The 27,984-nt window shown below is 51.9% G+C and overlaps 1 protein-coding gene across 1 annotated transcript; it reads left to right on the top strand.

Annotated features, from left to right (window-relative positions):
* The first annotated feature begins 64 nt into the window (after nucleotides 1–64).
* POLE (DNA polymerase epsilon, catalytic subunit) lies at nucleotides 65–27,984 on the top strand. The gene is made up of 48 exons (XM_031043442.2): nucleotides 65–304; nucleotides 438–518; nucleotides 599–643; nucleotides 787–879; nucleotides 1,560–1,714; nucleotides 2,589–2,730; nucleotides 3,043–3,123; nucleotides 3,420–3,527; nucleotides 3,945–4,055; nucleotides 4,332–4,417; nucleotides 4,940–5,059; nucleotides 5,851–5,983; nucleotides 6,638–6,751; nucleotides 7,370–7,582; nucleotides 8,422–8,529; nucleotides 9,136–9,264; nucleotides 10,096–10,198; nucleotides 10,279–10,425; nucleotides 11,016–11,161; nucleotides 11,846–11,994; nucleotides 12,364–12,456; nucleotides 12,718–12,862; nucleotides 13,359–13,516; nucleotides 14,619–14,814; nucleotides 15,536–15,750; nucleotides 16,023–16,125; nucleotides 16,318–16,398; nucleotides 16,477–16,599; nucleotides 16,687–16,905; nucleotides 17,212–17,421; nucleotides 18,667–18,810; nucleotides 19,107–19,247; nucleotides 21,393–21,546; nucleotides 21,629–21,735; nucleotides 22,443–22,619; nucleotides 22,991–23,214; nucleotides 23,362–23,582; nucleotides 24,010–24,214; nucleotides 24,686–24,859; nucleotides 25,025–25,150; nucleotides 25,708–25,840; nucleotides 25,954–26,140; nucleotides 26,250–26,381; nucleotides 26,478–26,671; nucleotides 26,843–27,043; nucleotides 27,331–27,456; nucleotides 27,580–27,669; nucleotides 27,862–27,984. Exons 1-48 carry the CDS (start codon nucleotides 65–67, stop codon nucleotides 27,973–27,975), a joined length of 6,897 nt encoding a protein of 2,298 aa, XP_030899302.2. The 3' UTR covers nucleotides 27,976–27,984.

Raw genomic sequence — 27,984 nt, 5'->3', positions numbered from 1 at the left:
TCTCGCGGGAACAGGGCACAGCGCGGGAAATTTTTCCCGCGGTGGCGGGTTGGACCGGACCGTGATGGTGCTGCCGGGCGGCGGAGACCCCGAGGGAGCGCGGAGGGGCCGGCGGCCTGGCGGGCCCTGGGGGCCTGCGGCGGGGGCTGACGGCGCTGCGGCTGGCAGGGACGATGGCCCCGCACTGTCCGCTCTCAAGCGCCTGGAGCGATCGCAGCGCACCGATCGGCTGGACGCGCTGTTCGGATTCGAGCGACTAGCGGAGCCCGGCGAGCGGACGGGCTGGCTCATCAACATGCATCCGGTATGGACAGGCGGGACGTGGGGCGAGCAGCCAACCCGTGGGGCATGGGGAGGAGGCCCCCGGTAGGACTCGGTGGGGGGAGTCGGGGAGGCCTCACGGAGCCCCTTGCTGAGTCCATTGTGCCCCTGGGCAGACGGAGGTGCTGGATGAGGACCGGCGGTCAGTGAGCGCTGTGGACTATTACTTCATCCAGGAGGACGGGAGTCGCTTCAAGGTGAGTTCCCCGGGGGTCCGGGTGCGACACGGGATCTCGTGAGTGGGACTTGTTGCCGTCACCGGTCTCGTCTCTCCTAGGTGGCCCTGCCCTACAAGCCTTACTTCTACGTCGCCACTCAGAAGGTGAGGAGGGGATCGTGGGAGGGCTGAGGTATCCAGGGAAGGGGACAGCAGGCCCCTGGGGAGCTCGAGATGTCCTGCACATCAAACTTCGTGGCCATCTCCCAAGGACAGTGAACTGCTCAGTTTTGGGGGTCTCTCGGCAGGGCTGCGAGCGAGAGGTGTCCTCCTTCCTCTCCAAGAAGTTCCAAGGGAAGGTTGCAAAGCTTGAAACTGTCCCCAAAGAAGACTTGGACCTGGTCTGTATTCCTCTGCCCTCTGTGCTCTTGAGTAATGGGGTTTTTTGGACATTGCACAGCTCTAGTGAAGTAGGAAGGGACTGAGTAAAGGGAAACAGCATGCTTCAGGCTCCTAGTGCTGCTGTGGTGCCTGTCAGTAACGGGTAGCTATGACTAATTACATTATTCTCCTTGAGCACATCAGCCATTTCACAGCATCTTCAAGGTGTTAAATTTTGGGATTTAATTGGAGGAGGAGAGGTTACGGTGGGAGGGAGCATCTGCTCATCCTTGACCTGCTCTTCTTCCTCTTCCCTGGGTGGATCCTAGGTGGTCCTGCCTGCATGGGCAGCAGGGCTAGCTGTGTCCTTGCTCTTGCAGCTTCTGCACTCTTCCCTGATGTCTCTTCTTGATGCTTGACTCTCCCACCCATTGGCACCTTGTTTGTTTTTGGTTTTTCTTTTAGCCAATTCTGCCACCTGTACCAGTCTAGTATGCCTTCCCCACACTCTTAAATGGAAGCATAGAAGAGTTTGGGTTGGAAAGGACTTTCAAAGGTCATTTAGTCCAAACTCCTGCAACGAGCAGGGACATCTTCAAGTAGATTAGGTTGCTCAGAACCATATACAGCCTGGCCTTGAATGTCTCCAAGGATGGCAGTACTCATCCTCCTGAGCTGGCATTGTCTTGCTGCTTTGCAGCCAAACCACTTGGTGGGTCTGAAGAGGAACTATATCAAGCTGTCCTTCAACACGGTAGATGACTTGGTAAAGGTGCGTAAGGAGATCTCTCCTGCCGTGAGGAAAAACAGAGAGCGGGACCAGGCGAGCGATGTCTACATGGCCATGCTGTCAAGGTGGGAGCTCTCCTGAGGGCCTCTCATTTTATTAACTGGGCTCCCTTAATTATTTCTTAGCTGTGCCCAGAGAGCTGTTGTCCTGCCTGGGTCTGTCCCCAGTTATACCACCTTCTCTGAGGTGGTTCTTCCACCTCAGTGCTGCACATTAGAAGGCCCAGAGCCTCAGGGATCTGATGTGGTGTGGTGGTACCTCTGCCTGCCTGGCACATAGATACCCTGTCTCCTGAGAAAGAATACTCAGAGGCATTGGGCAACCTTCTAGCAATGACTAAAGGGAAGAAAGCCCCAACCAACATGTTCTATCTGAATGAAAAGCAGGAGCTTGTTTGCAAGGTTGGGAGCACGATTGCAGGCAGAAAAAAAACCCAAAACAAAACCTCTTTTATTTTTTTTTAAAGCCACCTAGTATAGAAATATGAGCCCTGTCTTTGGGCTTCTGCCCCTAAAGTCTGATCTTAGTTGAAACTTGAGGAAGAATCAGGTGAGATGAGTGCCCCCGCTCACCTGGAAGGTGTACTGTCCCTCTTCCAAGTCCTTCCCATGTTGCCTCATTCTTAGACTCATTATCTTACTTATAAATCCAGTGCCATAAGAACTGTTCATTCTATAGGCACACGTGGGGTTTGTCTGCCTATATCTGTGAGCAGACACAGCTCAGAAGTGTGAAGAAAAGTGAATTTAGGTGGGAGCAATGGGCTGTACTTGCTCCTGTCCTGCAAGCAGAGGGGGCTGCATAGTGGAGAAGTGTTTCCTGTTCTCTCCTGTCTCTGACTCCTGCTGGGTGTCACAGTGCCATGTGGCTGTCACCTGAGGCCAAGGCTATGGAGTTGTGCACTCAGGTAAAGCAGCTGCTTTGCTCTGCTTCTTGCAGTGCTCTGAGTGGAGGCATTTTGACCATGGATGAAGATGGAGCTTCCAGAAAGGTGGCCAGCCAGATGGACAACATCCTGGATATGCGGGAGTACGATGTACCCTACCACGTTCGCCTGTCCATTGACCTGAAGATCCACGTGGTGAGTAAAGAATAGGGAAGCTGGAAATGCTTCTGCACTCCTGAAGTGTGTGCCAGGGAGAAACATTTTTTCTCCAGGACCTTTGCAAAGGTGCTGGGGACCACAAGTTCATGTGTAAAGCTTAGTCCCCTACTGCTGGGCCTCTTCCGTAGTTACTGACATGAAGCAGAGTTAAATGACTGATGCACAGCCTCAGTTTGAGCCTTTCTGCATTTAAACTCATGCATTTAAACGTCTGTCCCCAGCAGCTGAACAGCAGTGACCCAAGGAGCTGGCCCTGAGGTCACACTGCCCACCCTCTTCTCCCAACAGGCTCACTGGTACAACGTGCGGTACCGGGGCAGCACCTACCCCCCTGAAATCACTCGCCGAGATGACCTCATGGAGCGTCCGGTGAGTGCAGGTTGAGCTGGGCTGGGTTGGGATAGGATGGGTTTGGTTGGGTAAGTGTCTGTCTGTCCAAGCGCGCAGCCAGGCCTGCCCCGAGGAGCTGGTTTCCGATGAGCTGCAGGTGTCATGCTGTGGTGGCAGGGGGAAAGCCCTGTTTCTGGTCTTGGGTAGTGATTTTGGGGTTGTTAAAGCAGTAAAATGATTACTGGGGAGAGTCTGGTTCACTTGCTGGAATGGGAATTGTGCTGAACTTCAAGTCAGCTTTAGAATGTTTTTCTAATGGATTTGGTCCTGCTCAGGATCCTGTCGTTCTTGCCTTTGACATTGAGACTACCAAACTCCCTCTGAAGTTTCCTGACGCAGAGACAGACCAGATCATGATGATCTCCTACATGATTGATGGGCAGGTAAGGGACAGCAGAGTGGTTTCCTCCATGCTTCAGCAGCAGAGCTGGGGAATAGGCCAATGTTTCCCCTCTAACCCAGCCCACTCCAGGCTTGTCTTGTTGCTGGCTGTTTGGTGTGTGGAGATGAAATTAACGTCTGAATGATGCATGAGATAGTTTTGTGGTGCCCAGGTCAGGTTGCTGGTGCTCCTCTGGGGGACCTGGAGAGCACAGGGACAACTCTGCTGTCCCAAGCTGTCTCTCTGTGGCCTTCTTTAGCCAATGGCCAGTGGTGGTTCAGCAGATAACTCCCAAACAGTTGTTCACACTTGACAGAAGCTCTGTCTTTCAAGAGGCAAAATGTCCCATCATTTGGACAGCATTTTTGTCTTGTCTGCAGGCCAGGTTGTCCTGACTACCTCTTTGTCACCTCCACAGGGCTACCTCATCACAAACAGGGAGATTGTCTCTGAAGATATTGAAGACTTTGAGTTTACTCCCAAGCCAGAGTATGAGGGGCAATTTTGTGTCTTTAATGAACCAGATGAAGTAAGTCATTTCTCTCCAGCTAACATTTTACCTGCCTGGGGCTCTTGTTCAACAAGAGCTAAGAGCTTGGTGGGCTGCTTCTCTGGGGAACATGGTTGGTTGAGCAGAGCTGGTCATGCTTTGATTTCTTGGCAAAAAGGATGAGGTTGGGTTTGGGCTATGTGGGGAAGAGAGAGGAAGGGTGGGAGAAGATGGAAGGAATCCACCACCTCTCCATGGAGGAGATGAAGTTATTTTATATGTATACATATTTTCTACTCTTCTATTTTATCCTAGGCTCATTTAATCCAGAGATGGTTTGAACATATCCAGGAGACCAAACCAAACATCATTGTCACATACAATGGAGACTTCTTTGACTGGTATGATGAAGAATGAAAACTAAGCTGGTAGGGTGTCACCTGAGCTGTGGGGCAGGCTTGACATCCTTCCATAGCTCACACAGTAGTTGATGACAGTGTGTGATCCATGCCAACTCTCTGGCTAGTTTGAACACCTCACGAAATCCTGTGGCTGCTGGCTTGGAAGTATGAACTTTTGTAGAGTCCCATCTGCTTGGTTTTGCTGCTTTAAAGCCCTTGTCCGTGTGGCAGTGTTGGTGTACGGATGAGCTCAATCTTGGGTCACCTGGAGGATACTGGGGAGAGGAGTGCAGGCAAGCCATTGGGAAGCAAGGGGAAAGGTCTTGGTGCAGGATGCAAGGAGCAGCGTTGCCTTTTGGGTCAGCAGCAGTTCTGCTCTGGGGAAGTTTTCCCCATAACCAGATAATTGGAAGAAAAATTCATTTGTAACGAAGTTGGTAACAAAGCGGCTGTGAAACTGTTGTCAAAGCTGAAGGGAAATGATTGCTCTGTTCCCACTCCTTATGTTGCCTCTTTCCCCAGGCCCTTTGTAGAAGCAAGAGCAACCGTTCATGGAATGAATATGTACCAGGAAATCGGGTTTCAGAAGGACAGCCAGGGAGAATACAAAGCATCCCAGTGCATCCACATGGACTGTCTAAGGTATCAAATGCTGCCCTTTTACCAGGTACCCTGCATCTTTCTCTTGAGTTTATATAAAAATCCTACAGTTGCATTTGAATACTGTCCTCCTGCCTGTTGGAAGCTCTCATCTCTTGCACCTCCTATGGCTGATGTGATAGTCCATTTCTTTGTGCTGCTTCCCCTTGGCACTCTGCATACCACAGAAGCTGCCAAGCCTTCCCCATGAAGTGCTCTTGGGGCTATCTCTCTCCTGCAGCCTGCTGATGACTGTCCTTGGGTGTTTGAGTTCTGATTTGAGGGAGCAGGGAAAGGGTGGGATAGGATCCATTGGAGTGGGGAAGGAACTGTGTCCTAACCCAGTAGCCTCCAGGCAGAGACAGAAGATGAAAGGACATGTGCATGCATGTGAGAGAGAAGTTGGGGTTTAGGTGGGTTTCTTCCCCTGGAGCAGTGTCTGGACTTTGGAGGGTGGCTGCTTCTTCTGCAGGCATCTCCAGTTGCAGTTCTGGTGACATCTCCAGTGGTTAAATATTTAATATAAAGGCACTTGAGGGAGTTGGAGGGTGCTAATTTTGAGCAGTGGTGATGGCATGGATAGTGGAGTTTGTCCTGGTTGGAACTCAAGTGCGTTGGTGGAGGTGCAGGATACCTAAAGCTGGGCAGCCTCTCACACTTGGATGCTTGGCTCTTGGATGTCCTTGGTGAGAGGTCCCCTTTGCAGTCAAGATCCCATTTGGAGGCCTGAGGCCCTTTCTGAAAGGCAGAGTTTGTTCCTCTGCACAAACTGCTATTTTCATAATTCTGTCCAGGTGGGTGAAGAGGGACAGTTACCTGCCAGTGGGAAGTCACAACCTGAAAGCAGCAGCTAAAGCTAAACTGGGTTATGATCCAGTGGAGCTGGACCCTGAAGAGATGTGCCGGATGGCTACAGAGGAGCCTCAGGTATTCCCTCTCTGTGCTGTATCTCCTCTGAGCAATTGGAAAACAAGTGTAGAGTAGCTGCAATATGACTGAATCTAACTTAAAGGGTTTCAAAATGTTCTTGCTTAGTGCAGTCATTCTGAGAAATTAACTCTCTTTGTCTCCCCAGATTGCTGATGCCTCAGAAGTACTTGAGTTTGTGGGGAGAAAGAACAGGGTTTCTTTGAAATGGTTGTAGCACTGGCATTGCACAGTGCATCCTCTGTGTGTGTTTATGCCAATGGGAGGTGGCACAAACACAGGCACCAGAAAGGGCCATGACTTGCTGAGGAGGGACAAGAACTAGGCTTAGTGTCCGGGTGTTGTAGGCAGGAGATTTCTGCTGAAGCTCTGGTGCAGCCTCCTGATTCCCAAACAGGGCAGCGTCTGTGTCATGGGCTCATCCTCCTCATTTCTTGTCATTTGAAGGTGATATATGATGGTCTAACTAGAGCTAGAGCAGGATGTCCTTGGAAGTGAACAGATTATTCTTTACAATCTAAGAGATGGGGAAATACACTTTTCCCCTCTTCCCACTCATACAAGTGAGTCCAGCAGGAAGCAGTGAAAGATGTTGTCACTGAGCTGCTCTGTCACGTGATTGTGATTAATTTGCCTGTCACCCTTCTTTGGCAGACCCTGGCCACCTATTCAGTGTCCGATGCAGTTGCTACCTATTACATGTATATGAAGTACGTGCATCCTTTCATTTTTGCCTTGTGCACCATCATTCCCATGGAGCCGGATGAGGTAGGTGCATTCCTGAAACGTGGCTCTTCACCCAGCAAAGAAAACATCTCCCATGCTGCAGGGATGCTCTGGCCATGGACCTGATTCCTTCTGCTAGAGCATTTTCCCATCTGTGTCAGGGAGAGTGGATTTGGAGGCTACTCCTTTTGTTCCACAGCTCCAGGAGGCTTTGAGAGAGGTGCCAAAAAACAAGAGATCTCAGGGTTGGCAATACAGGTCTGGAGCAAGAAGGTGTGGGTCATACTCCATGCTCAGCCAAGTTTACTTGCAGTTGTGGTCATGCAAAGTTGGGTCTCCTGATGACTGCTGTCAGCTGTAGGGGGGATGGTTAGAAAGCTGTTAGTGGTAAGCATATAGGAAGTGTCCCTCTGTCCCTTCTTGCTGAATCACAGTATGGCTTGGGTTGGAAGGACCTTCCAAGATCACATAGTCCAACACTCCTGTCATAGGGAAGGCAGATCAGGTTGCTGAAAGCTGCATCTAACCTGGCCTTGAACTGGAAGGGATGGGGCATCCACATCTTCTCTGTGCAACCTATTCCACCCTGCTAACTAAATAATTTCCTCCTTACTTAACTCCATTATTTTTGAGTTTAAAACTGACTTTAATGTCATTTAGGTGTTAAGAAAAGGATCTGGGACACTGTGTGAGGCACTGCTGATGGTTCAGGCCTATCATGCCAACATCATCTTCCCCAACAAGCAGGAGCAGGAATTCAACAAACTTACAGAAGATGGCCATGTGCTGGACTCGGAGACATACGTGGGAGGCCACGTGGAAGCTCTGGAGTCAGGGGTCTTCCGCAGTGACATCCCCTGCCGCTTCAGAATGGTAAGGGGCTGTGCTGCCCACTCATGTCCTCGCGGAGCGTGGTGGTGAGAAATAACCCTCTGGTGTTAACGTCTCCTGTGTGTCCCTGGGCAGTGCCTATCATACTTCAGGAAACCTTAAGCACCTGAAGCTGTATGGTGCTGGGCTGGGAAGGGACGGGAAGAGGCCTCCAACTGGCCATCTGTGCTTCAATGGGAGAGGAAGTGTCATATGTGTCACATGCTGGAAGCAAGCCAAACCTTGTTGACAACAAGGAAAAATGACAAAGTGGGGTTTTGGGTTTGGTTTTGAGCCAGTGGTTCTTGGAAGTTATGCCTCTGCTCCCTTTGGGGTCCTGTCCTCTGTCCTTCTCCCGCCCAAAGATTCTTCTGAACCCTTCCTGGGCATTGTTCACCTGTTTCTGTTTCATGCTGTTATCACCATCACCTCCCCCTGCCCTGCTTCATGCTTGTATTGTGCTCATGGGTTCCAGAGGCAGCTTCACTCTGCCACTTAGTGCAGGACATTTTGACGGGTATCATGTAGTGAATGATCACAGGGGAGCATACACTGTGTATAAAAGGATCTAGACCAAGTCTGACTATTTGGAGCACGTGACCATGTCAGCATGTGACCATGAGAGGTGCTGCACAGCCAAATGTAACTAGCTGCAGTTGTCCTTGTCTCTTCCCTTCATTCTTTTTTTGCACCTACCCGTGTTTCAGTATGCTGCCCTGTGCTGCAGGGTCACGCTTGGAGCTGCCCAGGTCAGTCAGGAACACAGGCAGCAGGGCAGGAGCTGCCAGGCTGCAGCCAGGGATGGCTGCCCCTGGTCTCAGTGTGGTCTCACACTCCTACAGAATCCTGCTGCCTTCGACTTCCTGGTGCAGAATGTGGAGAAGACGCTGCGGCACGCCATCGAGGATGAGGAGGGTCTGCCACTGGATCAGGTCACCAACTTCCAGGAGGTCTGTCACCTCTGGCATGCTGGGCTTGGCAAATTGAAAGTGCCAGTTTAGGGTCATTTTATGCTCTATGGAGAGAGACCAAGAAGCCCATCTATGGACACCTGCAGAGCAGATGGTGTTAAGGGATGTTGTAAGCAGCCACAGCCTCCAGCAGCCCCAGTCAGGAATTCCCTTGTGCAGCTGCTGGAGCCCAGCCTGGGGATGTGGCATCTCTACCCCAGCTGGAGGACACAGTTCCTGCTTTCCCCTTTGCAGGTCAAAAAGTTCTGAGAGAGCTGGGAAGGGATTTAGTGAGAAGACTGACCTGCTCAGATAGCTCAAATACTTGTGCTCCTCTTGTTCCCTGCTTTTTATCAGCTACAGAGTATAGGTCACCCCTCTCCAAAGCTGAGTCTGCATTTTCTTGGAGGACATCATCAGTTAGTTACTGGGGACTTCTGATCTTTGCTGTTTTCTGCATAAACCCACTTGCACTGAAAAGGTTCTTGGTCAAGTAACCTTTAGGAAATAGTTGCTTTCACCTTCCACATAGCCCTACAGATAAAGCCTACCTTGGAGATCCAACCCAAAACCTGCACTACAGGTGGTCTTTTTATCTTGCCACAGGTTTGTGATGAAATCAAAGTCAAACTGAATTCCCTGAAGGATGTTCCAAACAGAATTGAGTGTCCCCTTATCTACCATCTAGACGTGGGGGCCATGTACCCCAACATCATTCTGACCAACAGGTTGCAGGTGGGTAACATCAATCTCATCTCTTCTAATTTGGCTTTCAGATGACCTTGGTGGTTCCTGTTGTTGGATCTACTTAACATCAAAAGCTGAACTTTCTGCTCAGGGCAGGGGGATCAGATAAGACTGAGTGAAATTCAGGCAGGCTGGCAGGTCTTCAAAGGCTGAGCTACAACTCAGTCTGAGGACACTTCCCAGAGAAACAGCATTGGTTTTGTGGGGTTTGTGTTCCCAAAAGGCTCTGGAAAGGAGAACTCTATGTGTGCAGTTCTGGCATCCCAGTGTAAGGACATGAGATGTTGGAGCAAGTCCAGAGGAGGCCACAAGGATGACTGGGGCCTGGAGCACTTCCTATATGGAGACCGGCTGAGAACACTGGGGCTGTTTAGCCTGGAGAAGAGAAGCTGCATGGAGACCTCAGAGCAGCCTTCCAGTATTTGAAGGGGGCTACAAGGGTGCTGGAGAGGGATTCTTCATCAGGGACTGTAGTGACAGGACAAGAGATGATGGGTTCAAACTGAAGCAGGAGATTTAGGTTGGATATAAGAAGAAGTTCTTTACTGTGAGAGTGGTGAGACCCTGGCACAGGTTATTGTGGCTGCCCCATCCCTAGTAGTGTTCAAGGCCAGGTTGGATGGGGTTTGGAGCAAGCTGCTCCAGTGGAAGGTGTCCCTGCCCATGGCAGGATAAGCTTTAAGGCTCTTTCCAACCCAAACCAGTCTGGGATTCTGTGATGTTCACATCTATGCTCTTTGGCCACCTAGTGCCTGTTCTGGTGTGAGTTGTCCTTTGGAGAGCTGTCCCCTGAGACCTGTGTCTCTTCCTTGTATCCAGCCCTCAGCCATGGTGGATGAGGCCACGTGTGCTGCCTGTGACTTCAATAAGCCAGGTGCCAACTGCCAGCGCCGGATGACTTGGCAGTGGAGAGGAGAGTTCAGTAAGTGCAGTCCAGCCCACAGGGATGGAGAAGAATTCCTGCTTCTCCACTGGGAAACTGATGGGTGCCCTGCTCCGCAGTGCCCGCCAGCCGCAGTGAGTACCACCGCATCCAGCAGCAGCTGGAGTCGGAGAAGTTCCCTGCTCTGGTCCCTGATGCAGCGCCCCGTGCCTTCCATGAACTCTCCCGGGAGGAGCAGGCCAAGTACGAGAAGAAGCGGTTGGCAGGTAAAAACACAACAAAAGGAATGCAAAGTGATCGTGGTGACATGGTCAGTGTGTGCAGCCCAGCCCCTGAGCAGCACTCACCAGCACTTGGCTCTTAGGCTGTGCGGTTGGTCCAGCCTGGGTCTGGTATCTAACTAAGCTTTGACAGACCTGCTCCAGGACCTTAGAGGGCTCCTGTGATTTCCACAGAGGGGCCAGACACTGGTGCCTGTGTCAGTGTTTCTCCTTTTGTCTGCTGAGAGCCATGGATTTGAGCTGAAGCGTGAATGGTTCCATGTCAGAAGGCTGCTATGTAAAGCCTGTTAAAGAAAGGGGAACATAACATTATCCTGTCACTGAGTGATGCAGAATCAGCCAGCTGGGGGCAGAGCCTAGGTTTGTGGATGGGTCCTATGTGCATCAGGATGAGTTTATTTCCTCCACCTGCCCTTGCATCTCCATAAGGAGCTGCTGCTTCTCTCCATGCTGGTATCTTCTTTGCAGTAGGACTGTGCCTGCTACGTAGATGTCTCCCTGTTCATACTGTGCCCATCCCTCTGTAGTACAGTACCAATCCCTGAGAAGCTCCCCTCTGCTTCTTCCTTGACTAGATTACTGCCGCAAGGCGTACAAGAAGATCCATGTCACCAAAGTGGAGGAACGAGTCACCACCATCTGCCAGCGAGAGAACTCTTTCTATGTGGACACGGTGCGAGCTTTCAGAGACCGCCGCTACGAGTTCAAGGGGCTGCACAAGGTACCAAGCTCAGCTTCTGGTTTAACTGGTCTTGCCAAGGGTGGGGACCTCTTGTCTCTCTCTGAAAACTAAAGGATTGCTCTCTTCAGCCTTTGTACTCAAGAAGAACATGGTGGAGCTCCTGACAGCTGTGGCTGCTTGCTGCTGAACCTTCAGTGGCTTCTGCCAGGGCATTTAGTGCCTCTGTGATGCTGTCAGAAACAAAGCTGCATCTCCAGTTGTCACTGGCTTTAGCAAATTCTCAGCTACTCTGTTCTGCCGTGTCTGATTAGGCTGGGTTCAGCCTGAGGCATTCTCTCTACATGGAGAAAAGAGACAAGCTGAGAAGCAAGGCCTAGACCTCAGGTTAAGGAAGATTTGATTCCAGCATGTTCTAGTTCTCCTCTGGTTGAGGTTTGTGCTAGAGGGGATCAAGACAAGTTATTCTTGGAGTGTGTTGAAAGCAACAATGAGGTCTTGGGACTCTCCATATGGCAGAGTTCATTAATGAGCCATTTGTGATCCCTCCCAGCTGCTCTGGCCAACTCCTCTGCTGCACAAGAAAAAGGAAAGTTCAGCTGATGCCGATCTTTAGCAAAAATCCTGTTCTAGAGCTGTAATGCTCTGCTGGGGGTGGGGAAGCAGCAGCTGGCTACCACAAACAGTGATGCGTAGGGTTGTTCTGACCCTGCCTGTGGCTTGCAGGTGTGGAAGAAGAAGCTGTCTGCAGCAGTGGAGGCTGGAGATGCCTCTGAAGTGAAGCGCTGCAAGAACATGGAAATCCTGTATGACTCCCTGCAGCTGGCTCACAAGTGCATCCTCAACTCTTTCTATGGCTATGTCATGCGGAAGGGGTGAGTCTTCTCCCTGGGCAATGCTGGTGCCCTCTGGAAACAGAATTGTCCTGGGGAGGCTGTCAGTTGCTTCCCCTGTTTCTGAAGCACCAGGATGAAAGTAGGTGCTGCACTGTTTCTACCAGTGACTTCTCCTCCTGGAGACCCCTGTCAGACATTAAGTGTTGGGCGTAAGTGACGGGAATCTTGTCTGTTAGTGGGTTTCCAGCTTTTCTGAAACATCGAAATTAGGGTAAGGAAAACAATCTACCAAGAGCCAGTGTTTGTGTATTTCTTGCCCTTCTTCCTCTGGAGGTCCTCCTGCCCTTTCCATAGCTGGGGTTGGCAGGGAGCACTTCATGCTCTTTACTTTGACTGCTCTGCTCACAGAGCTCGCTGGTACTCCATGGAAATGGCTGGCATTGTCTGCTTCACAGGAGCAAATATCATTACCCAGGCCAGGGAACTGATTGAGCAGATAGGGTGAGTATGCGCTGACCTGGGGAAGGGAGGTCTGCCAGTAGCTGGGACAGATGTGGGAGCATGTTAAACATCTGAGCTTTCAGCAGTTAATGTTGAACATTCAGATTGCTGACACTGCTGTGGTTATACTGTTGAATTATCAGGGTCTGCTTTGCAGAAGGGACCTCTGCAACAGGTTGCCTCTGCTTTATGGAGGACACAGCGCTGATCCTCACCTATCAGCCACTTTCCTCTTGACAGCGACCTTCCTTCCTTGTTTAGGAGACCTCTGGAACTGGATACTGATGGGATTTGGTGCGTCCTCCCCAACAGCTTCCCAGAGAACTTTGTCATCAAGTCAACCAATGCAAAGAAACCAAAGGTGACAATCTCCTACCCAGGTGCCATGCTGAACATCCTGGTGAAGGTGAGTCTTGCTTCCATCCAGGCCGGCTCTGCAGTCTGGTTAAAAGAAGGTGGAGAACTGAAAAGGGAGGAAGGCCTCACTTCCATCTCCGCTCCTGAAGCGGGATGGTGGGGCTAATGGCCCTGCTTTGCTGCACAGCTCTCTGCCCCAGAGAGCGTCTGGGCAGAGGGAGAGGCTCTGATATCCCTGCAGCAGAGTGGTGTGAGAGAGGCCAGGGCTGGTGTGTCCTCGCCTGTGCTGGCTGGTGCAGTCCAAGCTACAGCAAGGTCCAAATCCACCCTCTGCTGGTCCAGCTTCTGTAAGACAAAGTAATGTAACTTGGGGTCCAAAGCATTTCTCACCTCAGCAGCAGGTTGGATGTTCTGATTCTTGACACTGTGCTGTAGCTTTCAGAGGGATGCTCGGTGATCCCTCTGGGCAGTGGGTGCTTGAGGGGCATGTGGTGTAACCAGCCCAGCTGTTGAGTAAAGCTGTTCTCCTGGGGCTGTGCCCATAGGAAGGCTTCACAAATGATCAGTACCAGGAGCTGCAGGACCCGGCCTCCCTCACCTACACCACACGCTCAGAGAACAGCATCTTTTTTGAGGTGGATGGGCCATACCTGGCCATGATACTCCCTGCATCCAAGGAGGAGGGCAAGAAGTTGAAGAAAAGGTGAGTTTCCAAAGCTTGAAATACTTTCACTTTCCCCCAGAAACACATTGAGGGTCTCTTTCCCTTCATGCATGTGGGGCATGTTGGTCTTTGGACCTGGAGCTGGCAGCATGCTTGATTTGCTGTCTTTAAGTGGCAAGTTCCTTACACCAAATCATCTTTGAATCCAGTTTCCAGTGCGATACTATGACAGTATAGAAGCCAACAGCAAAACATTTGTCCAACTTGGTGACCAGCATGATCTCACTTTTCTGCTCTGAGGTGTGCAGGAGAACTTTGTCTTATCTTCTGAGGACTGCTTATATTCAGTCTAATCTGTTTAAACTAACCAGTTCCTGCCTTCCCATCTCTTGGGACTTCACAAACATCCAGAAACATCTAGATGTTTCCCCATCCTCCATCTGCAAGAATAGGTCCTGCCATTACTGTTGCATTACAGGATAGTAGTACTCAGACTCCACTGATTTCTCTGCAGGCTCCTGGTGATGAACATGAGCTGGAGCAGCTGTAACCACTAGCTAGAGGGGTGCCCACAGACCTGGGTCTGGCTCCAAACAATGCTGTCACTGCCCTTCAGCACCCTGTCTTTACAGCTTGTGCTGTTTAATACTTAATGCCCCATTGGATAAGCTTCAGCATTCACTTTCTCCTGTCAGTATCGTTCTGCAAGCAGTAGGTCCTTGCCACGGAGGTCAGGGTGATGCCAAGCACTGAGCAGGCTCTGCTCGTAGGACTCTTATCTCAGGGCCTCTTGGTATCTTGTAGTTTGGGGATGTTACAAGTGCATTTATTTATTGGTCACTCTTCAGCCTCGAGGTGGCTGGCAGGCACCACTGTTGGTGGAGGAAGCAAAGGCTGTGCCCACAGGAACATGGTCAGGTGGGAGAAGAGTGATGTGGCTTCTTCTAGCTGATGTTCCCCATAATGCTTCTGTAGATCAAGTTGAAGCAGTTGGTAGAGCAGCTGTAGATGTTCCGAGTTTGTTAGTGCTGAGCACCAGCAGCAATGCTGAACACGTGCCCTGGCAGGAGGAACACCAGCGGGATCCTGGAGGCCATGTCCCTTGGCACAGGCCAGGCTCTGCCCATGCAGTGTCTCCTAGGTACGCAGTGTTCAATGAGGATGGGTCCCTGGCCGAGCTGAAGGGGTTTGAGGTGAAGCGCCGGGGAGAGCTGCAGCTGGTGAAGATATTCCAGTCCTCAGTGTTTGAAGCCTTTCTGAAGGGCAGCACCCTGGAGGAGGTCTACGCTTCTGTGGCCAAGGTGGCAGATTACTGGCTGGATGTGCTCTACAGCAAGGTAAGTGCAGCTCAGCATGTGTGTCCTCCCAAGGCAAGCTGGGGAAGAAGCATCAGGGCTGGCTGGGCACTGTGGAGAGGCTTGCACAGAGTAGGTGGTTTGCTGTTCTTCTGATTGTCTCTTCCATTATATTGCTGCTGCTTTGGTTCTCTGGGGCTGCTGTTTAGTGTTTTTTAGTACAAGGGCTCTGCATTCAGCTGTAGCTATGGGTGAGTGGTGTCCTTCTGCAGTCATCTCTTTCATGGAGCTGATCTGATGGCCCTCATCCCCCCAGGGGCGTTAGCTAGGGGCAGAGAATGACAGTGGCTGGCCTCTGCGAAGTGTTGTATGAGGAGCACAGAGGCATCAGATACACAATAATGGGGGGAGAACAGAGAAAATGGAATAAAGTGGGGGACCCGCTGCCAAGAGTGGGGGTCTAAGAGCCTAGGTGGGTCCTTGCATTTTGTGGTGACCTTAGCCAACAATTTGTTGGTGAACCCAACTACTCTGTGTGGCACAAAGCAGCATTGCCACAGCCCAGCATGGCCAGAACCAATCCAAGTCTCAGACCTACACACTCTTTTTCATAAGTCATGTTGGCAGCTGCCACAGGGAGTAATTCTGCAGGCTCCCTGTAAAAAGCCAGACCAGCTGGGAATTGGCACTTCCCATATCGGACAGGAGCAAGGTTTGATCATGAGGTTCTTGATAGGTTTGGGTTTTTCCCCCTCCCTTTCAGGCTGCCAACATGCCTGATTCAGAGCTGTTTGAGCTGATCTCGGAGAACCGGTCCATGTCACGCAAGCTGGAGGACTACGGGGAGCAGAAGTCTACGTCCATCAGCACTGCCAAGCGCCTGGCAGAGTTCCTGGGGGATCAGATGGTGAAGGATGCAGGGCTGAGCTGCCGGTTCATCATTTCCAAGAAACCAGAAGGATCTCCGGTGACAGAGAGGTAACCCCACGTTGAGGGCGGCTTTTGATGGTGCCGGGGGCAACCAAGATGGGAAGGAAAGGATAGCAGGAGGTGAGTGAGCTGATGTGTGGCCAAGGAGCCCCACATGTGCTGGCTCAGCCCATGAACAAGACCAGTTATGGGTAACTCCATACAACTACCATGTGGTGGCCTTGCTGCAGAGGGAGGAGAAGTCTGAAGGGTCTCCACAGGCTGGGAGAGGGGGTGGTGTGCTGTTGGGTGGGTAATAGGTGCTTCCCTGCTATCCCCAGAGCCATCCCTCTCGCCATCTTCCAAGCTGAACCCAGTGTGCGCAAACACTACCTCCGAAAGTGGCTGAAGAGCCCTTCACTGCAGGACTTCAACATCCGTGCGGTGAGTGGGGCACCCCTGCAGGTGGGACCTGGCTCTGGGACAAGGGCTCATGCCTTTGAAGGAATGCACTGCACAGCAGCTGCTTGCACTCACAAAGTGCAGTGCTGGGGGTCCTGGAGAGATGCTTGGTCCTGCATCTGGTGGTCTTCGACTCAGTTTTCTTTGCTATCTGCTGTTCTGCCCTCCTCACAGATCCTGGACTGGGACTACTACATTGAGAGACTGGGAAGCACCATCCAGAAAATCATTACCATTCCCGCAGCCCTGCAGCAGGTATGGGTCAGGGGGGACACTGGACAGGAGAGGGCTTTGGCCAGGGGACTCAGTGTGATTTGGAGATACATTCTTAAGGTAAAGAACCCGGTGCCACGGGTCCAGCACCCAGACTGGCTCCACAAGAAACTCCTGGAGAAGAATGATGTGTACAAACAGAAAAAAATCAACGAGCTCTTCACTTCGGAAGGCAAGAGACAGGTGAAGAGCATGAGGGAAAGGTACTGGCTGTGGTGGTGTGTCTGTTCTCCTGCAGCTCACCTCCTGCTGCTGTCCTTGCTCCCTCAGATCCTCACCAACCTGCCCCCAGAGGGGACGCCCAACTCACAGATTGGTGACATAGAGGATTTTGGGGCTGCCAAGACCTGTCAGCCAGCAGTTCCTATTGCAAACAAGCGGAAGAGAGTTCCTGCAGCAGAGGAAAGCCAACAGATGTCTCAGTACCTTGAGCTATCCCAGTCTTGGCGAGAGATCCTGGGTCCACCACCGCCCTTGGGTACCACCAAGGTAGGTGAAGCAGACTGGGCGCAAGATGATCTGGGGATGTGCTTGTCCACCTAAACAGCTTGAGTGCTGCCAGGAGCAAGCTGTAGGTCTCCTGAAACCCTTTGCATGCCCATGGTTATGGCTACAAGGAGAAATAGAACCAGAAGATGAAGAATACACCCACTAATGGAGAAGAGGGGGGCGATGGCTTCACAGCGGGGGCAGGAGCATGCTGTGGGGCTGGGGAATGGAGGGTTGGGTGTGTGGCTGGGGGCTGGGCAGCCGGTGCTGGTGTCTGCCTCGACTCAGGGCACTGTCCCTCTGCAGGAGCAGCGCCTGGTCTGGCTGCGCTACCACCAGAAGAAGTGGGAGCTGCAGGCGCGGCAGCGGCGGGAGCGGCGCAAGAGGCGGCGGCTGGAGGATGGTGGGGAGGCAGTGGTGGGAGGAGGCGCCCGCCAGGCGCTCTCCAAAGGGCTGGGCAGTTACCTGCGCCAGGCAGCACGCAGCATCCTGGACCTGCCCTGGCAGATCGTGCAGGTACTGGGGTCAGGTCCCACCATGGGCTCAGCCTTGGGCTTGAGCTTCGCGTTTTACACTGCTTGCAGTCAAATGGTGATGTTCAAGGACTGCTGACCCTAACACCACTTTATGTTAACCTTGGGGAGGCTGGTGGGGCTGCAGAGCCTCAGGCTCGTGCGTGTCCGTAGGGAAACGAGGGCCCACAGACTCATTCTTGATGGGGAATCTAGGATATGTGTAGCTCTGCAGTGGGGCAGTTCTAGTTCATCCCAGGGGCAGCACTGTGCAGTAGTCACAGAACCTCAGAAACACTGGCTGAGAGTGAAGGCAGCTCTGGGGTCTGTCTGGTCCAACCCCCTGCAGAAGCTTGGTGCACCCAGAGCCAGTATTCCAGGACAGTTGTCCAGAAGGCTTTGGAGTGTGTCTAAGGTGGAAGACCACACAACTGGCCCAGACAGCCCGTGCCAGGGCTTTGTCACCTCATGGGGAAAAAGCGTTTCCTGGTATTTAGAGAGAACCTCATGTGTTCAGGTTTGTGCCCATGGCCTCTGGTCCTGCCACTGGGCATCACTGAGAAGAGCCAGGTTCCATCCATCCTCTTTGCACTTCAGATATTTACATACACTGACGAGATCTCCTGCAGCTTCCCCTCCTCCAGGCTCAACAGTCCCAGCAATCCCAGCCTTTTTTCATATGAAAAATGCTTCAGTCCCTCCATCATTGTGACCCTTTGTTGGACTCTCTCCAGAATCTGTACTGCAGATCCCACAGCTGGGCACAGCATGCCTGTGATAGGCACAGGATTCCACTGATGTCTGGAATCAGCCAATGTACAAATGCAGAGGTGGAATGGTGCCATCCAGGCATTTTCACAAATCCTCATTACCTGTGGCCATCTGAGCCTGGCCCCTTGTCACCCACTTCATCTTCCAGAAGGACCTTCAGAGCTGCAGGCAGTCCTCGTGCAAAGCGTGAGCTTGAGATGAGACAGCTGGTCCGGGATGTCGGAGTGACTTGTCTGACATCAGTGGTCAGCTTGAGCTAGCTGGCCAGCCTTACTTAGCCAGAGGGTTTTCTGCATAGTGCCCTAAGACAGTGGTAGGACTTCGGGGCTCCAGTGCTGCCAGTGTTAACTCTTTAAGCCTCCTGCTGTATTTGTGGCCACCATTGAGCCATATGGATCCTCAAAGTGCTGCACATCTTAAATATAAGCACTGATAACGTTGGATCTCCCAACATTAACTGTACCACTGTGTCCTGCAGATTGCTGAGACCAGCCAGCCTGGACTGTTCAGGCTGTGGGCAGTCATCGGAAGTGACCTGCACTGCATCAGGCTGAGCATTCCCCGGGTCTTCTATGTCAACCAGCGTGTTCTAAAGCCAGAGGAGGGAACAGCCTACAGGAAGGTGAGGACCTGATCCTTCTGGAAGGAGAAACAAACATCTGCCTTGCAGGGCTTTGCTCTCTCATGCCATGGGTGTATCTCATCCAGTACCCAGTCCTTCTGCTAATCCCAGCCTTCCCAGAAAGCAGGTTCTCTGTTATGGGAATTTGTAACAAGCATGAGCATAAATCGGATTTCCTCAGGAGAGAGGAATACCAGGAGCTGGGCTGGCTCCTACCCCAGCTCCCTGCAGCCCTTACAAGTGCCCCACTACTGGCAGTGGTGCCATGTGGTGTGACATGTCCCTTGCCTTGGCAGGTGAACAGGATCCTGCCCCGCTCAAACTTAGTTTACAACCTGTATGAATACTCAGTCCCTGAAGACATGTACCAAGAGCACATCAATGAAATCAATGCAGACCTCTCTGCTCCGGATATTGAGGGGGTGTATGAGACACAGGTAACTTCTTCGGGTACTTGTTTTGAAGGGTTGCTGGGTAGCAGCTCATTGGTCTGAATGCCAGTGGAGCAGGAGGATTCCTGGCTCTTAGAAATTCAACACCTTGGTGAGACATCAAAAATCAAAGATCCTCTAAAGCAGAATACTGGGCAATATACCCATGTTCATCTGGGCAGAGACACTGAGTATTAGCACATGGTTTAAGGCATGTCAGGGAACGGGGGTTTAGTTTATTTGGATTTAGGAAACTTTGAAGAAGAAAGGCATCATTTAAGGAGAAAGGACCAGCCTGCTGTTGTTTGAATGAGAAAAGATAAGGGATATTGAAAGATGGGGGAGAGCCCAGTGTGTGTGGAATTGTACACAGGTCTGAGTGTCCTGTCTTCTGAAACAAGGTTGTAAAAGCTTTAGAGAGAAGAATGTGATACAGCTTGAAAGTTTAGGAAGAGCAAGAACAGACTAAACAGTTCAGTGCAAGGCAATCAAGCCAAAATTAAATTTACCCAGTGCTATTGATGCTGAAAGCCTGAAAATGAGGAAAGAAAACTGGGATGCTTCTAATGAGGACCCTGGTTTGTTCAGCAGCATAAAACCTGGTGACAGGAATTTCACTGTAGTTTCAGGACCTGACCTATATGGAAGTAGGAGAGAAGATTTAATAATTCTAAGAGTGGACCTGTATGTTAAAGAAAGCATAAAGGCATTTGCTACTAAAATGCAATGTAAAATTATGGATCAAAAGTCTTTGTCTAAGTAGGACAAGTTTGGTGTGAGCAGTGTGGCCAAAAGATACAAAATGCTTTCTGAGATGCAAGAGGCTGCAAGGACAAAAAGAGCATCATAGAGTGGGGAGAGTTCAGTTCTTGAAGTTATTGTTACGACCTGGAATGTGTTACAGTGAGGCATGATAAAAGAAACCATTTTTAGTCACCTTAAATTTCTGCTTGCAGAAAATCTGGATAAAGGTCCAGGCACAAGGCAAGGTGCAACTCTTAGTAAGCAGCACCCAAAACTCATTTCACATTACTCTGCTGATGTTACTAGGGTGTACACAAATTCATCATATCTGTAGGAGATCTAGTAGCAAACCTGAGCCCTCTCTGCAACCACAGGGTTTAATAAGTGGGACTAGGTAAGATTTTCAAGAAGAAATCTTAAGAAGAAATTAAAATTAGCATCTGTAGTAAAATGAGGGGCATGGAGATGTTTTAAAGGTATAAAAAGAAGTGAGATGATCAAGGGGTTGCAGCATCTGTCATGCAGGGGAGGCTGAAAGAGCTGGGACTTTTCAGCCTTGGGAGAAGAGGCTCAGGGGACCTCCTTGGTGGAAGGAGTGAAGGAGAGGGGCCAGGCTTTTTTCAGTGGTGCCCAGGGAGAGAATGGGAGGCAATAGGCACAAACTGAAAAGGGGTAAATTCTGTATAACCATTAAAAAGCAGCAAAGGGTGTTTGGGGAGGTTGCCCAGAGGATTGTAGAGATACAGAGGACCCAGCTGGACAGTCTCCCAAAAAATGTAACGGGCCTAGCACAGGAGAATAATGAGAAAGATGCAAGGAACATTTCCTTTCAGGGATGGGATTTAGGTACATGGGGATGCTTCAGTTTGCTAAAGGGATCTGAAAATGGGATATTCTACAGGATCTATGAAGTAAAAACTGGCATGAGGAAAGTATGAGTACGGAAGAAATGTTTATTATTACTTGTAATCGTTTCGGGACTTGGTCTCACAGCAAGTCATCCAGGAGCAATCTTCTGCAGCGGTGGAGTTCACAGCTGCAGGGTTAATAAAAGCAGGACAAATCAGTGGTGGATATCCCATCATGCTGGTTATCTGGTGGTTCAGATGAAGCCTTTGTCTTGAGGGAGTGCCAAACCACAAGTTGCAGACTTGCCGGATTGCCTAGATATACCATTCCACACATCCTCCATAGTGTCTACTGCTGCCCTTGATGGTGGATAAGAACACGTGTAAACTAAAATACATGTTCTGTATCTCCAGCACAGGCAGGGAGATACCAAACTCATAGGGAGGCACCTCAGTTATGTCCTGCCTGTGGTTTTAAAGCCAGGTTCTAGGTCTGAAACCCCAAACAGTAGCTTGGTAGTGGAATATGGTTCCACCCCATCTCTCCTCATTGTTACAGGTGCCGCTGCTCTTCCGTGCCGTGATGCAACTGGGCTGTGTGTGCATGGTCAGCAGACAGCTTGTTGGGCACCTGGCAGGGCGGGAAGCTGAAACCTTCGATATCGAGCACCTAGAGATGCGTTCACTGGCCCAGTTCACATACCTGGAGCCAGGTGAGGTGCTTGGGAGAGGGCCTGGGGGCACCCAGAACCAGGTGCCTGCAGGTACCACTCATGATCTGTGCTCTGTTCCTAGGAAGCATTCGCCACATCTACCTCTACCACAGCTCCCAGGGTAGCAAGGCGCTCTTGGGCCTTTTCATCCCCTCACAGCGCAAAGCTGCCGTCTTTGTGCTGGACAAGGTAAGATGGGACTTTGGGGGTTGGGGTGCTGGGGATAAAAAGCTGTACATGTCCCAGCAGAAGCCTGCCCTGAGTGCTGGGCTGCATCCTCAGAGCGTGAGGGACAGGTCAGGGAGGGGATTCTGCCCCTCTGCTGTGCTATGGGGAGACCCTGATCTAGCTCTGCGGCAACAACCCAAGAGGGATGTGAAGCCCTGTTGGAGCCAGGCCAGAGGGAGGAGCACCTCTGCTATGAGGAAAGGCTGAGTTGGGATTTTTCAGCCTGGAGAAGGCTCTGGAGAGACCATATTGTGGCCCTTCAATACTTAAAGGGGGCCTATAAGAAAAATGGGGAGAGACTTATTAGTAGGGCCTGTTGTGATAGAATAAGGGGTGACGGTTTTAAACTAAAAGAAGGGAGACCCGGGCTGAACATACAAAAGAAATTTGTTACCATGAGGACGGTGAAACATTAGCACAGGTGGCCCAGAGTGGTGGTGGTTGCACCCTGGGCAACCTGAGATTGGACTAGATGACCTTTGAATGTCTCTTCCAACCCACACTATTCTGTGATTCTATGATGGGGATCAGGCAGTGGGAGGTTTCTGCCACATTTTGATAGGGTTTGGTGAAAGGCACCTAATGCTGCATGGAGGGAAGAACCCCATGGCACCATGGAGTGCAGAGTCCTCTCTTCCTGGCTCTGACCCAGTCCTGCTTGGGTGCAGGTCCGCAGCAACCAGATGCCAAATCTCACCGCCCTCTTCTCGGCGGAGCGCAGCGCGCTGCTGGAGAAGGTGGGTGAAGAGCTACTGCCCCCAGACAAACACACCTTTGAAGTGCGTGCTGAGACCGACCCCAAGACCATTTACAGAGCCATTCAGAGGCTGCTGCTGGGCTACAAGGTGAGATGAAGGTGTAAGGTCTCTGCAGGACCTTGTCCATGCAGGCATGTGGGAAGGGGAGGATGCTGGGGAAGGCACTGGTCAGCTGCTGGCCCACAGGTGAAGGTAGAAAGTGGTTGTTGCTCAAGGGCTTTGTTTTGCTTGGGGTGGCTTGCCTGGGGCAGTGCCAGCACTGAGGCCGTCTCAGTGTCTCCTCCCATCCCCGTGCTCAGCTAGAAAGCTGGTTGCACAGAGGTGGGTACTTCTGGAGCACTGATGTGTGCTGTCCGCACCATGGGGACCTGCCGTGGGACAGGGTATCCGGCACTGCAGGTGTCCTGAGTGAAGGCACTTCCTGGAGAGGTGCATCAGGATATGTCCTCTTCATGCAGGATGAGCGCCGAGGCCCCACACTGGTGGCTGTGCAGTCTAACTGGGACCTGAAACGGCTCCTGAGTGGGATCCCCATCATTGAAGAGTTCCCTTTGGTCCCCATCCGGCTGGCAGATGACATCAGCTACTCGGTCCTGGACTGGCAGCGGCACGCTGCCCGCCGCATGATCCGCCACTACCTCAACCTGGACATGTGCCTTTCCCAAGCATTCGAGATGAGCAGGTGCCTCGGGCAGCTGTGTCCCCCGGGGCTGCCATGCCCTTGCTGGAACCATGGGAAGCTGCCTCATCCACTGAGGGCGAGAACAGGGGTCCCTGTTTTCTCTACAGCTGTGCTCACCCCGTGACCATTCACCTCTCTGTGCCCCAGGTACTACCACATCCCCATTGGGAACCTCCCCAGTGACATCTCTACCTTTGGCTCCGACCTGTTCTTTTCCCGCCACCTCCGTCGTCACAACCACTTGCTGTGGCTGTCACCCACAGCCCGCCCAGACCTGGGGGGTAAGGAGGCTGATGACAACCGCCTCGTCATGGAGTTTGATGAGAGAGCCTCTGTGGAGATCAACAACCCTGGTTGCTACTCCACAGGTGAGGAGGGAGAAGGGTAGTAGCACTGTCTGGAGGCAGAACTGAATCTTGTTACAGGCCCTGTAAAAGGATGGCTGCAGTATCCAAAGAGAGTGTAGTAACAGACTAGCTGAACTGTTCATCCCTGGTGACCCTAGGACAGGTCTTTCTTGGAGGCAGGAGCTGCTCCAGTGGTAGTAAGTTCTGAGCTCCTCTGCTACAGGTTCCAAACAAATTAGTGTTGCCCAGAGGATGAGTAGATGCAAGTCTTGCTGGAAGACTTGGCCAGTCAAGACAGTCACACCTATAAAAGTGTCTTCCCACGCAGTGTGACAACACCTATAGATCACCTTTTAACTGTGAAAAGCTTTTGTGGTAGAGGGGCAAGGGGGAGTGTCCTGCTTGGTCCTTTGCCTCCCTGCCCCTGAGAGGTTGTGTTTGCTGTTAGTGTGTCTGGAGCTGGACATCCAGAGCCTGGCTGTAAACACGGTGTTGCAGTCCCACCACATAAACGACATGGAAGGAGGTTCCAGCATGAGCATCAGCTTTGATGTGATTCAGCAGGCATCCCTAGAAGACATGGTGACAGGGAACCAAGCTGCCAACATCCCAGCTAGCTATGATGAAACTGCCCTCTGCTCCAACACTTTCAGGTATGGCTGTAGGAGCCAGAAGGAGGTGGAGCACCTGGTCTCCATCCTGGCAGGTCTCTGAGGGTCCTACCTCTCATCCCATCCTTTATTGTTTCCTAGACTCGTGCCAGAAGTGGGGCTTGTGGGGTACTCTAAATACAAATTCAGGTCTTGAGAGCAGGGCAGACATCTTCAACAGTCTTCTGGAGATCCTGGCTCAGAACTGCCTGGTGGTTCAGGAAGCAGGTGTTTGGAGATGCTGGTGAAGATCCAACCTTTTCCTGTTGGCTTTTCCTTCTTTTTTTCAGGCTCCACCAAGTTAGAGAGGCACATATTTATGTGTTGAGGTCTCGCAGGTCTCTGCTCTGGCAGAGTTCCCACTTAGAATCCTCCAGCGTATCTGAGAACACATCACTGTCTGGAAGGGGAAAGGGGTCTCATGGCTTGTGGGGTCTCTCATGGCTGGTGGGTGATGCCTCTGCTCCCTGGCAGGATTCTGAAGAGTATGGTGGTGAGCTGGGTGAAGGAGATCACGCAGTATCACAACGTCTACGCAGACAACCAGGTCATTCACTTCTACCGCTGGCTCCGCTCTCCTTCCTCCCTGCTCTATGACCCAGCACTGCATCGCATGCTCCACAACATGATGAAGAAGCTTTTCCTGCAGTAAGTGAGACTTGGAATGTGCTAGGCTGGTGGATGGGGAAGGGACAGGCATGACTGCTGCAGTCTCCAGAGGGGTGGGCAGTAAGTTGGACCTCCCATCTTCCATGGGTTGCATCTGCTCCTCGGGCTTTGCTTTCCTGCCCACTGCCTCCTGTTCCTGTGCAGGCTGGTGTCAGAGTTCAAGCGTTTGGGCTCCTCAGTGGTTTACGCCAACTTCAACCGGATCATTCTGTGCACCAAAAAGCGGCGCATTGAGGATGCCATCAGCTACATGGAGTACATCATCAACAGGTGGGGGCTTGCCAAGCCAGGCTTGGAGATCCGTCCTGTGGATGATGGAGTAGGGCTCAGGGCCAGGGAGGAGGATGCTGATTCTTTGCCTTTCAATGGGCCTGAGCACTGAATTTCTATTTCTGGTTTCGTTTCTTAATATTTATTTATTTTTTATACTTTTGGCAAAGCTATGGAAGGGCCGAGGTTTCCCAGCTCATTTGTTCTCTGACTGTCATCTCTGGAGTAGGGATCTGCCCCTTAGCTGTCCTCTATAGGTAATATTTCAAGAGTACTCATAGACTTCAACCCGGAAGAGACTTTCAGGAGGAATTTGAGGTGCCCAGCATCTCATCCTCTGGCTGGCTTTCAGGTGCCATGTTACAGCCACCTTGACACAAGAATAGAGCCAAGACTTCTTGGACATGACTTCCCCTGGGGTCCCTGCTAGTGGTTGGATGGGATAGGGGAACCCTCTCTTTCTTTGCCAGCACCACCTCCTCGTGGAGTCCCACGGGGAAGGCTCTGAGTTAGGGACGATGACAGCAGTGTGGCTGACTGCAGTTTCTTCCTCCCAGCATCCACTCCAAGGAGATCTTCCATTCTCTGACCATCTCCTTCTCCCGCTGCTGGGAGTTCCTACTCTGGATGGATCCAGCAAATTATGGAGGTATCAAGGGAAAAGTGGATTCTCGCATCCACTACGGGGAGGTAAGAGACTGGAAGTGCTCAGAACTCCAGAAGCAGGGTGCTGGGGGGCTGAGATGAGTAGGGAGGTGTTGCCTGGGCATGAGGAACCTCTGTGATATCACTGGGTCCTCAAGAAGGATACCAGCAAGAGTAAAGTGTTGGAGGAAGAGGAGGACAGTGAGGAGGAGGAGGAGGCAGCAGTGGGGGAAGAAGAGGAAGGGGAGCCGAATGTGGAGGAGCTGCTGGAGAACAACTGGAACATCGCGCAGTTTCTGCCTCAGGCCGCCTCCTGCCAGAGTTACTTCTTGATGATTGTGTCAGGTGAGCTGTCCCAGGGTGGGATGGGGCCACTTGTGCCTCCCCAGTGGCAGGGAGAGCCTGCAGTGGGGCCACTGCTGGCTCAGCTGGAGCCTTGCCCATATCTCCCCAGCCTACATCGTGGCTGTGTACCACAGCATGAAGGAGGAGCTGCGGCATAGTGCCCCTGGAAGCACCCCTGTCAAGAGGAGGAGCACCAGCCAGGTGTCCCAGGAGGCACTGGGAGAGATGGGGGCCATGCCTGGTGAGTGCTGAGCCATGGGGCAGCCCTGGAGCCATCCACCTTGTGGTCCCCATATGCCACCATATGGGTCAAGTGCTCTCTGCTCCATCTCTCTAGGCATGATCACCTTCTCACAGGATTATGTGGCCAATGAGCTCACCCAGAGCTTCTTCACCATCACCCAGAAGATCCAGAAGAAGATGTCTGGTTCTCGAAATGCCACTGAGCCTTCAGACATGTTCCCTGTGCTGCCTGGCTCCTACTTGCCACTCAACAACCCAGCTTTGGAGTTCATCAAATATGTTTGCAAGGTCAGCAGTGTGAGACAGGCCTCATTTCTGAAGGCTTGTGATCAGGGCTCAAATTCTGGTCCTTGTCCACTTTGTCTTGCCCTGCACCCATATGAGGTCATGAGGATATGAGCTGCCCTGGTGAGGACACTGTCTTCTCTGCAGGTAGACTCACCTGGCTTATTCTTGTAGGTCCTCTCCCTGGATGCCAACATAACCAACCAGGTGAACAAACTGCGCCGGGATCTGCTGCGTCTCATTGAGGTGGGCGAGTTCTCAGAAGCTGCCCAGTTCCGGGACCCTTGCCGCTCCTATGTGCTCCCTGAAGTCATCTGCAGGAACTGTAACTTCTGCAGGGACCTGGACCTGTGCAAGGACCCTGCCCTCTCCCAGGTGCAGCCCTGTTTGTAGGGACACCAGATACCCCAGCATGGCAATGCTGGAGGCCGGTTCATCACCTTACCTATCTTCTCTCTCAACTCCTTTGCTTTATAGCTCTGCTTGCTGCTGGTGGCCAGTCTCACCTAAAGGCCATTCTCTGTTCACCTCCTTTTCTAGCTGCTTGTGACATGTCTGAGCATCCCTTGGCTTTGGCTGATGCTCTGTCCTCTCCAAAAACCAGTTACCACCTCCCCGTGTTTGGGACTTCTGCTGCTCACCTCCCGTCTCCTTGCCCCTAGGATGGGTCAGTGGTGCCTGGCTGGGTCTGCTCCAACTGCCAAATGCAGTACGACTCCGATGCCATCGAAGCAGCACTGGTGGAAGCCCTGCAGAAGAAGCTGATGGCCTTTGTGCTGCAGGATCTGGTGAGTGTGGGTCTCCCCAGCTCTGTCCATCCTCCTGGCTGGCTGAGGCCAGACACTTCCACTCTGCCCAGGCAGAGAGGTGAGCACGAGACAAGATCAAGCCCAAAACTCTTTGACCTCAAGGTGTGCAAGAAGTGTGATGGAGTGAAGGAGACACACATGCCGGTGTACTGCAGCTGTGCTGGAGACTTTGCTCTCACCATCTCCTCCCAGGTATGACTGCACCCTCCTGCCAAGCCCAGTCCTATGCCAGCAGCTCTTAGAGGGACAGCAAGAACTGCAGTGCCCTGTTCCTTCTCTGTCTCTTCTCTAACTTGTCCCTGGAGCACCTGCCCTGCCAAGCCACCTCCTGAAACCCCAAGGAGTGCTGAGTTGTTCCTTCCCTCCCTCTTGTCTTCTCCCCAGACCTTTATGGATCATGTCAAAGTCTTCCAGAACATCGCCCGGCACTACAGCATGGCCTATCTGCTGGAAACCATTGACTGGCTGCTCTGCGCCAATCCGCAGCTGCAGCAGTGAGGGGCTGGG

This window comes from Melopsittacus undulatus, chromosome 12 (assembly GCF_012275295.1).
Source record: "Melopsittacus undulatus isolate bMelUnd1 chromosome 12, bMelUnd1.mat.Z, whole genome shotgun sequence".
NCBI classification, from domain to species: Eukaryota; Metazoa; Chordata; class Aves; order Psittaciformes; family Psittaculidae; genus Melopsittacus; species Melopsittacus undulatus.
This window is presented reverse-complemented; position numbering and strand designations above follow the sequence as displayed.

Excerpts from the sequence above, each read along its gene's own strand:
- POLE (XM_031043442.2), top strand. The coding sequence starts at position 65 with ATGGTGCTGCCGGGCGGCGGAGACCCCGAGGGAGCGCGGAGGGGCCGG. Across the intron at positions 12,457-12,717 it reads GAACTGATTGAGCAGATAGG|GAGACCTCTGGAACTGGATA; the intron begins GTGAGTATGCGC and ends TTCCTTGTTTAG. Across the intron at positions 25,841-25,953 it reads CTCGCATCCACTACGGGGAG|AAGGATACCAGCAAGAGTAA; the intron begins GTAAGAGACTGG and ends TGGGTCCTCAAG.